Here is a 12,902-nt window from a genome sequence, read left to right on the forward strand (position 1 = left end):
TTGAGCCAAGTCTCTGTTATTGCTACTACATCATAGTTTGGCAACTTGTCTGCAGCTCAGTAACTTTACTTAAAATATATACAATATAAACATACATTCCAAATCTACTTAGACTGTTGCATATTTGCCACACATATAATCCTTACAAATTCTGAATTAATCTATACTCTAGTTCAATGTGCCTTCCCCATTCCCCTCCAAACGTTGTTTATTCTCCCTGTTTTCTCTTGGTACCTATATTTCTATAAAATTATCTCAAAAAGCCCTCTACAATGCTAGTCAATTTTTATGCTATGTCATTAATGCAAGTTTCTTGAACTGTATCCTGCATCCATATTGAACAGATGCTGCGGATAGCACAAGGTGGTCACACAGGTAGAGATAATATAGATGACCATCAGGCAGTGTCAAGGTCTCTCATTTGGCTATCCCCCTTTCTAACATATTTAAAGTTTTGGATGCTGTTGGGGAAGATGACTGTGATGGGAGATAACTTCATCACCTTGTGAGTGGGTCAGCTGCACAAGAGGGGAGGAGGAAGAATGGCAGGGGTATGGTAGTGGGGCATTCAATTGTAAGGCGAACAGACAGGCATTGGTCCAGTTGCAAAAGAAATTCCAGAAAGGTATATAACCACCCCGGAGCCAGGAATGTCCCTGCATGGCTTCCTGCCGGGGGAAGACAAACAAACAGAGATAAACGGTTCATATTGGTACCAATAATAGAAAAACGGATGAGGTTCTGAGACCAGAACTTAGGAAGTAGGACATCGGTTGAGAAACAGAACCTCAAAGACAGTAATCTCTGGATTACTTCTATTGCTAGGTGCTAATGAGTCTAAGAAATTAGTCCAAATGAATGTGTGACTGGAGAGATGGAGTAGGAAACAGGGCTTAAGACTTCTGGGACATTGGGATCTAGACAAGGTGGATAGGTTGCTCTCGAACTGGAATGAGACCAGCATTCTTGAGGGAATGCTTGTTAGTGTTGTAAGGGAGAGTTTAAACTAACTTGGCAAGTTGTGGATTCAGAGAAACAGTTTAGCAGGGGTAGATGCACAGCCAGAACTACCAGAGACTGCAAGTGAGTCAAGAAAGCATAGGAAATATAGGTCAGTTAAGGCACAAAGGAGTTAGGGAGGGTTGGATGGTACATATTTTAATGCAAGAAGTCGTATTGAGGGCGCAAATTAACACACTGAAATGTAGTGTAATCGCTGTCACTGAGATATGGTTGAGAGGGATGCTGTATAGCAGCTCAACCAGGATATACGGTCTTCTGGAAGACAGGGAAAGAGGTAAAAGAGAATGAGTCGTAATGTTGATCAGGGAATTTCTTACAGCAGTAAGATGAGATGATATTTTAGAAGGGCCCTTAAATGAGCCGTACAGGTAGAACTTATAAACCAAAGAGGAGCAACCACATTGCCGGGCGTGTACTATCGGTCTCCAGTCAAAGATGTCAGCAACAATTTGGCTAATTTGCCTTGCTCCAATTTTCATCGCCTCCAACTTCTTTCCCAATGAACCATTGTCAATTTTTAAAAATTTCATTTTCTTCTGGCCATACACCCCTACATTGAACACAGCTGGATTAGAAAAACATTTGAGTCCAGGTGAGTTTCCAGTTGATGATAACCCCCAGGATGTTTATAGTAGGGGATTCAGTTATGGTAACACCATTGAATGTCAAGGTGATGGTCATAGCTTGGCATTTGTATGGTGTGAATGTTACGTGGCACTTATCAGCCCAAGCCTAGTTATTGTCCAGATCTTGTTGCATTTGAGTGTATCTGCCATTACAACAATTTCACCTTTCTAACACAGAGACAGATGAGTCTTGAAACCCATTGACTTAAGTCATTAAAATCACTCATTAAAACATAAGCTTTTCCGTGTTTTGCAGGGTATTATTGGGAAAGTCAGTGTTCTGCCTGAGGAGATTAGAACTTTGAATATGTTGTTGGCCACTTGGGATAGAATTCTTCACTGACAGGATTATGAACCTTCAGACTTTTTTTTTACTACAAATGCTCTGTCAAAGTTTATTCAAGCAGAAATGGACACAGAAATTAAAAAGCAGATCTCGAAGGTAATAATCTCTATTACTACTGGAGCAAAGAAAACTGGCAAAGGATGAATACAGTCAAGAGTTAAATATGTGACTCAAAAGATTGGTGTGGCTGGAATGGTTAACAGTATTGGCATATAAAGGAGCTTTTCAAATGGGATGGGTTTTACTTGAAGTCCACTGATACCAGTGTCATGGAAAATCAAATAACTAGGCCTGTAAAGGGCTTTAACTGTTTGGGGCTTAATGGTAGTGGACTGAGGAATGGGGAATACAGACTGACAAAGCAACAACATTTGGTAACATTACTGGGCAGCTGTTTGAATAACAATGCCCAGACTGGGACAAGAATGGAGTGTACAAACCTAGAAAAGCAGCAGTAAATAGGGTCAAAGGAGGTAAAATGATATGCAGGCAAAATTAGTGGCTCTTTACTTAAACGTATATCATACTTGACACAAAAACATGCATTAACTGCTTAAATATAGGTAAATGGGCATGATCTTATTGCCTTTACGGAGACATAGTCGCAAGGTGATCAAAGTTGGGAACTAAATATTCAGGGAGATGGAAAACCAACAAAAGATTATCTTAAAAACTAAAGACGGAGACGATAAACTTTAATGGTAAACTTACAGTAATGTCAACACAGACAGCAACTTCTTTAAATATACACAGGAAGAGGAGAGAAGCCAGAGTGAACACTTTGAGAATGAGGCTTGGGAAGTAACAGAGGGAGCAGAGTTGAATAAACACTTTCCATCAGTCTTCACAGTGCAAGTCACTGATAGCATTCTAAGTTTACAAAATAATTAAGTAGCAAAAGGAGAGGAAACAAATATAATAACTAACATTGGAAACTGATGGAGCTAATGACCTATAAACACCTGGACCTGGTGGGATGCATCCGAGGATACTAAAGGAAGTAGCTACAGAGATAATTGATGCACTGGGAAGTAACCTTTCAAGAATCCTAAGATTCTGGACCAGTCTCAGAGTACCGGGAATCAGCCAATTATAGGCCAGTTAGCTTAACATCTGTTATTGGGAAAATGTTACACATGTTACAGGATTCCTGAAGAAGGGCTTATGCCCAAAACGTCGATTCTCCTGTTCCCTGGATGCTGCCTGACCTGCTGCGCTTTTCCAGCAACACATTTCCAGGTCTGATCTCCAGCATCTGCAGACCTCACTTTCTCCTCAAAATGTTACACATCCTATTATAACAGCAGAGCTTTTCAAAAGACAAACGATGATCAAATAGATTTTTTTTAGATTACTTATAGTGTGGAAACAGGCCCTTCGGCCCAACAAGTCCACACCGACCCGCCGAAGCGCAACCCAACCAGACCCATTCCCGACATTTACCCCTCCACCTAACAGTACGGGCAATTTAGCATGGCCAATTCGCCGAACCTGCACGTTTTTGGACTGTGGGAGGAAACCAGAGCACGCGGAGGAAACCCACTCAGACATGGGGAGAATGTGCAAACTCCACACAGTCAGTCGCCTGAGGCGGGAATTGAACTCGGGTCTCTGGCGCTGTAAGGCAGCAGTGCTAGCCACTGTGCCGTCCACTGACAGTAGAGTCAGTATGGCCTCTTGAAGGGGAAATCATGGCCAACAAATTTATTAGAATTCCTTGATAAGGTAACAAACAGGATAAATAAAGGAGAAGCAGTGGTTGTGATATATTTGGATTTGCAGAAGGCAACTTGATAAGGTACCACACAGGAGGAAGATGAAGAAGCCATGGTGTTGGAGGTAGTATATTAGCATGGATTGAGGAGGCTAACTAACAGAAGACAGAGTTGAGATGGGGGTGTGACAGTTTTCAGGATAGCAACCTGTAACTAGTGGACTGTTGCAGGCATCAGTACCACAGCCACAGTTATTTACAATATTTTAATGATTTAAAGGAGTTAAATATATGTACCACAGTTAAGTTTGTAAGTGGAACAAAAATACACGGGCAAGCAAGTGGTGAGGATGACAGAGTATACACAAGGGTATAGATATTCAAGCAAGTGGACAAAACATGGCAGATGGGACATAACACAGCAGAAATGTAAGGCTGCCTCACAGCACCAGAGTCCCAGGTTCGATTCCAGCCTCGGGCGACTGTCTGTGTTGAGTTTGCACATTCTCCCAGTGTCTGCGTGCGTTTCCTCCGGGTGCTCCGGTTTTCTCCCACAGTTACAAAAATGTGCAATTGGCCTTGGTAAATTTCCCACAGTGTTAGGTGCATTAGTCAGAGGGAAATGGGTCTGGGTGGGTTACTTTTAGAAGGGTTGGTGTGGACTGGTTGGGTCGAAAGGTCTGTTTCCACACTGTAGGGAATCTAATCTAATCTATGCACAATGGCAAGAAGAACCAGGAGCTAAATATTCTTTAAAATGGAGAAAGAATGCAGAAAGCTCAAGGAGAGCGAGCTTTGGCAATCCTCACGCATATACCTCAAAAAGCGAGCATCCAATTTCAATGATTAAATAAGGAAAGTAATTTATTTCAAAGGAAATGCAACAGAAAAATAATGAAATTTTGTTAAAACTATACAAAGCACCACTCAGACCACACTGAAAGACTGAATAGTTTTCTGCCCTGTCTAGGGAAAGATATACTGGATTTGAACGCAGTCCAGAGAAGCTTCACTCGGCAAATTCTGGGTATGGAATGACAATCTTATGAAGACAGGTTGAATAGGTTGCGCCTATACTCATTGGTGCTTAGAAGACAAGTGACCCCTTTGAAACATTCAAGATTTTTAGGGATTTGACAGGGTACATTGAAAATGTTGCTCCCCTGGTTTGAGAGTCTGGGACCAGACAGCATAATTTCAGAATAAGGTGTTACATTTTTGAAGAAGCGGAGGAGTCTCTTCTGGAGTTAAGGATTATCATATCACTGAACAGGGGAGCAGACTCTAAGCAGGCTGAATGGCCTGCCTCTGCCCCTGATAGACAGATGTTTAGATAGTAAGGAAATTGAAACTAACAGGGATAGTACTGGAAGATGTAACTGAGGTAGATTAGCCATAAGCATCCTAAATGACAAACTATTCTCCTGCTTTTATTTCTTTTATTCTTAGGTTCTTAAAACTGCTAAGCAAAGCGGATAGAATTATTAAAAGGAATAGAGAAATATTTTCAGATTTCAGGAATGAGATTTCATGGCTTTGTACAAGGTCAGACATTACATCAATGCCAGTCGCTTATCCAATTACTCATCATCCTAATTGTCTAAAGCATAAATAATCGCATGAATCCTAGAAACAGGCAGTCACCATTGACTAAATGGATCAGCTGAGTGACCAGAATAGCTTTCAATAATTTAGGTGGGGCTATCTACAGAGTGTAGCAAATGTCTGAGAAAATCAAAGACCAGTACAAAGAAGGGCATAATTTGTCCCATTACATCCTGGACTGTGTACTGCTTAATAATGGTGCACATCATTAGTGCATACTGAAGTATCATTGTGCCTGTTTCCAGAACCTTCAAGTCTTGAAAGCAATTAAACAGACTGCCCAAGCAAAGGAATAGGTGATTAATTCTGAAGGTTAAATTTTTGTAGAAATAACAGAATTTCTCTTACCTGAGACCCTCCAGCAACGGGCACCAAACATGTAAAAAGATTGGCAATCACATTTTCCAAGTTCACATTCAGACTGTCGACATACACTGTGTAAATGATGCCGAGGCAAGCCTAAAAAGAGATGGCAGTTAATCATCAAGTACCTTGTTTCAAAAATCTTCTCTGAAAGCCATACAAAACACAATGCAATTTGAACTTGACTTAAACTCATCTAGTTCTATCTTTTAACAATATAAAGTGAAGAAGGCATTTGGTATTACCTTTATTGGTCAGAGGAGTAAAGGAGTTGGGAGGTAATGCTGTGACTGCATAGGACATTGGTTAGGCTACCTTTGGAATACTGTATGCAATTCTGATCTCCTCACTGTAGAATGTTGTGAAACTTGAAAGAGTTCAGAAAAGATTTACAAAGATGTTGCCAGGTTTGGAGGGTTTGAACTATAGGGAGAGTCTGAATAGGCTGGGGCTTTTTTTTTTAGAGTGGGTGAAGGGTGACCTCATACATGTTTATAAAATCATGAGGGGCATAGATAGGATAAATAGACAAGATCTTTTCCCTGGGGTGGAGGAAGCTAAAACTCGAGGGTGTAGGTTTAAGGTGAGGGGGGGAAAGATTTAAAAGGGAGCTAAGGGAAACTTTTTCATGTTGGGGGGGTGCGTGTATGGAATGAACTTGCAGAGGAAGTGGTAGAGGCTGCCAATTGTCACATTTAAAAACACCTGGATGTAGCTATGAATAGAAAGGGTTTAGAGGGATAACGGCCAAATGCTAGGGATTGGGACTAGATTTATTTAGGATATCTGGTCGGCATGGATCAGTTAGACTGAAAGGTCAGTTTCTGTGCTGTATATCTCGATAACACTAAGTGGGTTTTTCGGGATTGGTAGTTAGAGACAGGGAAAAGCTCAAGTAATAACACTGAATTCACACAGCATTGTTCAGGTTTATGTTCTGAGAGCCCTCTTCACTTGCTATGTTATGCTTATTTCCTATATACAGTGTTTGTTCATTTAAACTTTATCCAACCATTTTGCACTGTCATGCCTCACTGGGCTAACAGCCAGAAATCAAGCTTCGTTATTCTTGAAATCCTCAAAGTTAACGATTGGTAATGTAATAAAGTTATACAATTTCCAATGAAGACCAATGGAAGATGATTACTGTAAATTAGCACTTCCTTGTTAACAAGCTGAACATAGACTTCAAAGAGTTTAAGAGCTAAGAACAATCTGAATGTCTCTGTAATGCCAATTGCATCTTCTGATACTGGTTTAGTTTTTTTTTAAAACAAAAATCCCAGTGACATCTCTATTCTCAACTTACCAATTTACAAGATATCATCTCCCCCCCAAATTATTAACAGGAATTGTCAAGTCTGAAAAAAATCAAAGACAGCCAACAGTATTTAATTTATTAAGATGGCCTTCCCTTGAAATAAAACCCTTCACATCTCTCATGTACCCTAAATATTCCTGAACTCATAGGTGATGTTTATCCCCAGTCTCTTAGCTTCAGTTAAAGCTTCAATCTGATCCATGGTCTTTTCACTGAGTTTCCTTTTTGAACTCTTGAGAGCTCCAACTGGTCCCATGATATCCCTCACAACTCGAAACATTGTGAATGAACATGTCTCACCTTGTCCAATTCTTTACCTCCATTTACAGTACCTTCCTTTCTGGTCTGAGGACATGACTGAGGGTATTTCCAGCTATCCATTCTTTATTTTGGTTGCTTGATTTCATTTTACTCTCCTAATTTTGATCCCTTTGAATTTATAGAGGTGACATGAAAACGTTTTATGGATCAGCTTGTACTCATCAGTTATCATTGACTATGAGACATAGGAGCAGAAATTAGGCCATTCAGCCCATTGAGTCTGTTCCACCATTAATCATGGCTGATAAATTTCTCAACCACATTCTCCTGCTTTCTCCCCATAAACACTGACCCCATTGATAATCAAGAACCTATCTATCTCTGTCTTAAATATATTCAATGACCTGGCCTCCACAGTGGTCTGTGGCAATGAATCCCATAGATTCACCACTCTCTGGCTGAAGACGTTTCTCCTTATCTCCATTCTAAAAGGTCCTCCCTTTACTCTAAAGCTGTGCCCTCAGGTCCTAGTCTCTCCTGCCAATGGAAACATCTTCCCAACATCCACTCTGTCCAGACCTTTCAGTATTCTCTGTTTCAATTAGATCCCCTCTCATCCTTCAAAGCTCCATCAAGCATACACCTACAGTCCTCAAACGTTCCTCATATGTTAAGCCTTTCATTCCTGGGATCATTCTCATGAACCTCCTCTGAACATGATCCACAGCCGGTACATCCTTCCTGAGATATGGGGCCCAAAACTGTGCACAATACTACAAATGTTGTCTGACCAGAGCCATATAGAGCCTCAGATATACATCCTTGCTTTTCTATTCAAGTCCTCTCAAAATAAATGCCAACATTGACCTGCTTTCCTAACTACTCACTCAACCTGCAAGTTTACCTTGACAGAATCCTGGACTAGAACTCGCAAGTCTCTTTGCACTTCAGTCTGTTGAATTTCCTCCCCATTTAGAAAATAGTCCATGCCTCTATTCTTCCTACCAAAGTGCATGACCTCACACTTTTCCACACTGTACTCCATCTACCACTACTTTGACCACTCTTCTAACCTGTCCAAATCCTTCTGCAGCCACCACGTTTTTCCCCCCCCCACCACAACCACAACCACCAACACCAACTCCTCAATGTGACCTGTCCCTCTATCTAACTTTGTATCATCTGCAAATTTAGCCAGAATGCCCTCACTTCCTTCATCTATGTATAAAGTGAAACATTGTCGTCCCAAAAATGAGATTTGCGGAACACCACATCACCAGCTGCCATCCTGAGAAGTACCCTTTTATCCCCATTGTCTGCTTTCTGCCTGACAGTCAGGCTTCTATCCATGCTAGCAACTCGCCTCCAACACCATGGGCCCTTACCTTACTCAGTAGCCTCCTGTGTGGCACCTTATCAAAGACCATCTTTAATGGGATTAAGAAACATATCAGCCTCAACAATGTGGAGCAGACTCGTTGTGCTGAATACCTAATTCTGCTCCTGTATTTTATAGTCTTACAATCTATCACCAGCATTAATAATTACAATTCTAGTTCACGAATGTTGGGCAGAAGGGCCTGTTTCCACATTGTGGGGAATCTAATCTAATCTAATCTAATCTGATTTACATCTCTAGTTTCTTCCTCTTGCCCTTAGATCAAGCTGCTTGAACTGTAACTGAATATCACAGAGTAAAATGTTTCACTCCCCAGACCCTCTGACATTTCCTCTAAACCCCAGTGTTGTGCTAGTACCTCAACTACCACTGTCTACTTATATTTTCAGACAGTATTACCTCTAGTTTTCCTGGCAAATCAAAAAAACTGGTGTTTTAAATCGTCCTGAAGACTGCAAGGGAGAACTTTGCCATCTGCAGGAAGCCTGATGTCATTGCCAATGCCATTCCTTAAGTATAGTACAAAACTTGATGTTTTCCTTCAGCTGGGCAGCCACTTGGGTGACTGTCTGTATGGAGTTTGTACGTTCTCCACATGTCTGCACACATTTCCTCCAAGTGCTCCAGTTTCCTCCCAGAGATTTCATGATTAGGTATATTGGCCATGATAAATTTCCCATAGCATTCAGGGATGTGCAGGCTAGGTGCTTTAGCCATGGGAAATACAGGGTTATAGGGTATGGGGAGGGTATAGGTCTTTGTGAGATGTTCTTTGGTGCATCAGTGTGGACTCAATGGTTGAATGGCCTGTTTCCACACTGTCGGTATTCTATGATTCTGGCTTTTATTCACTAATACCACACCCAAATCCTCATTTCTCACTTCAGCCCCAAGCTACCTAAGGACCAAACACGGAGTGGGTGGCAAACAGAAAGCCTTTGTTAACAATAATTGGTCACTTGTCCACAGTTCCTTCTCAGCCATTTATACCATCTCCAGCATGAAGTCACCATCAAACACAGGCATCAAATATCGTAGTTTCAAAATTTCAGAGCTCTCTCTTTCACACCCTGCACCATTCTTCAATCACCTTCAAAAGCCCTCTCCTATAACAGCTATTTTCCATGAGGAAAAACCTGCCTCTCACCACTCCTTCCAAGTACACACAGTCCTTCCAAGTGCAACATAAATGCACATGTATATATTTCAAGTTAGCATGCTCTATTCTCTGCTCACATTGCAGCCAGCTCTGTACTGGGGAGACCACCGTATGATAGACATTAAATGTTTGTACTTTTTCCATTCTCTACCACCCCACTTCTTTATTTTAAAATCCCTCTGGGCTAAACTAGTGACTGCTACTGCCTGGAAGGACGAACAGTAAATATATGGGAACACCATCATTTCAGGTTCCTCTCTAAACCCCACACTGTCTTAACTTGGAATAACATTGCCATTTCTTCATGAATGTTGGGTCAAAATTCTTAAGTTTTCTTTCTGTCAGCATTTGTCATTGTTGGCTAGACCAGTATTCATTGCCCATTCCTAACTATCATTGAAATGGTGATGGTGGACTGCATTATTGAACCACTGTAGTCCATACAGTGTAGGTACATGTATAATGCTGACAGAAAGTAAGCTCCAGAATTTTGACCCAACATCGGTGAAGAAATGGCAATATTATTCCAAGTTAACAAAGTGTGGGGTTTAGAGAGGAACCTGAAATGGTGTTCCCATGTATTTGCTGTTCATCCTTCTAGGTAGTAGCGGTTGCTAGTTTAGAAGGTGGCAAAGAATAAAGTTGTTCCACTGCATTTTGTAGATGGTACACTGCTGCCACTGTGCATCAGTAGTGATGGGGGCAATGACAGTTGCAGTTGATAGAAAATGACTCAATTAAGAGAGCTGCTTTGTCCTGGATGGTGTGAAGTTTCTTGAGTATTGTTGGATCTGCACTCATCCAGATAAGTGGAGAGTATTCCACCACATATCCGACTTATGCCTTGCAGATGGACAGGTTTTGAGGAGTCAGGTAGCGAGTTACCCACCATAAGTACTGAGCCTTTTACTTGATCAAGTAACCATAGTACTCTTGTGACTGATCTAGTTCAGTTACTGATCAATGTTAAGCCCCAGGATGATGATTGTGGGGCATGCACAATGGTTAGATTCCCTTTTGTTGACGATGGTCATTGCCTATCATTTCTATATTTGCCACTTATCAGGCTAAGGCTGAATGTTGTCCAGGTAAGGCTGCATTTCACATGAACTGCTTCAGTATTTGGATCACAAATGATACTAAACATTGTGCTTCCACCAGCAAGTATGCCCACTTGTGGCCTTCTAACAGAGGAGATGCTGTGGTTGATGCAGCTGGTGATGGTTGGGTTAAGGACACTACCCTGAGGAACTGCTGCAGTGATGTCCTGTGGTTGACAGAAACATAGGAGCAACAGTAGACCAAGCTGACTCAATATGATCACAACTGAACTTCTTTTTCAATGCCATGCTCCTGCACTCTCCCCAAACGCTTGACACCTTTACTGTCTAAAAGAGTCAGGATGGGTATATGAATAAGAAGCGTTTAGAGGGATATAGGCCAAGTGCTGGCAAATGAGACTAGATTAGGTTAGGATATCTGGTTGGCATGGACGAGTTGGACCGAAGGGTCTGTTTCCATGCTGTACATCTCGATGACTAAGAGGAGGTGATAGCCTAGTGGTATTACATTAAGACTATCAATCCAGAAACTTCGCTAATGCTCTGGGGCCAGGCTCAAATTCCACTATGGTTTCATGTTACACAGGCAAGGAAACTTCTTGTTGATTACCACGTACAGTCCTCCATCAGCTGATAAGTAGTCCTCCATTGTGAACAACACTTAGAGGAAGCACTGAGGGTGACAAGGTACAAAATGTACTCTGGATTTCAATGTCCACCATTAAGAGTGGCTCTGTATTGGAACAGGAGAAAGTGAGGTCTGCAGATGCTGGAGATCAGAGCTGAAAATGTGTTGCTGGAACAGTGCAGCAGGTCAGGCAGCATCCAGGGAACAGGAGAATCAACGTTTCAGGCATAAGCCCTTGTTCAGGCTTATGCCCGAAACGTCGATTCCTCTGTTCCCTGGATGCTGCCTGACCTGCTGCGCTGTTCCAGCAACACATTTTCAGCTCTGTATCAGAACAGCTGATCGAGCTGGCTAGGTCTTAAAAGACAGGTGCTAAAATGGTCTGCAGCAAGTGGTGAGAACTAACAAGAGGGAAAAACATACTTGACCTCATCCCAAGATAGCATCAAAAGAATGACAAAGTCCTGCCTTTACATGGAGAATAACCTCTATATGCTTGTGGCATTGTCTCACTGCTAAATGGGACAGATTTCAAACAGATTTGGTAACTCAAGATTGGGCATGCATGAGGCATTGTGGGCCATTAACAGCAGCAGAATTGTACTCCAGCACAAAAAAAATCTGTAACCTCATCGTACAGCATATCCCCTACTCAACCATTACTATTAAGCCAGGGAATCAACCTACATCAAAGGAGAGTTCAGGAAGGCACGCTAGGAGCAGCATAAGGTGTACCTAAAATCAAGGCATCAACCTGGTGAAGCAACCAAATAGGACTACTTGCATGCCAAGCAGGAGTAGCAAGTGATAGACAGAGCTAAGCCATCTCACAACAAATGGACCAGATCAATATCCAGGCTTGGGCTAACAAGGGGCAAGAAACTTTTGTACCACATAACTACTAGGCATTGACCACCTCTAATAAGCAATAATCTAATCACCATCCCTTGATATTTGAAGGTGTTCCAATAACTGATTTCCCCCATTATCAACATCCTTGTGGTTACCATTGGCCAGAAATTCTAATGGACACATTACATAAACACAGTGACTACTACAGCAGGTGAGAGACTAGGAATAGTTGGGGAGCACCTTACATCCTAACTCCCCAAAGCCTGTCCACCATCTAAAAGGCATAATTCAGCAGTGTGATGGAATACTTTCCACTGGCCTGGATGGTTTCAGTTCCAACAAAATTCCAGAAGCTGGAAAACATCCAGGACAAAGGGGTCCACTTGATTGGAATCACATGTGGAAGCATTCACTCCCTCCACCACCGACACTCAGTAGAAGTAGTGTGTACCATCTACAAAATATATTGCAGAAATTCACCAAAACTCTAAGACAGTGAAATAACTCGATGGAGGTCAGCAAGTCACCCTTTATTTACATGTGC

At 41.7% G+C, this 12,902-nt stretch overlaps 1 protein-coding gene across 2 annotated transcripts in view; it reads right to left on the minus strand.

Moving 5' to 3' along the window:
* Positions 1-12,902, minus strand: part of sbf2 (SET binding factor 2) — a 588,991-nt gene that overhangs the window by 302,330 nt on the left and 273,759 nt on the right. For both annotated transcript variants that reach the window (XM_087996565.1, XM_043705904.2), the window contains one exon: positions 5,663-5,773. In XM_087996565.1, the coding sequence (XP_087852691.1) occupies positions 5,663-5,773 (111 nt within the window). The remainder of the gene's footprint in view (positions 1-5,662; positions 5,774-12,902) is intronic.

Source organism: Chiloscyllium plagiosum, unplaced genomic scaffold (genome assembly GCF_037043375.1).
Source record: "Chiloscyllium plagiosum isolate Xiang-an unplaced genomic scaffold, Cpla_swu_hap1 HiC_scaffold_18, whole genome shotgun sequence".
Taxonomy (NCBI): Eukaryota; Metazoa; Chordata; class Chondrichthyes; order Orectolobiformes; family Hemiscylliidae; genus Chiloscyllium; species Chiloscyllium plagiosum.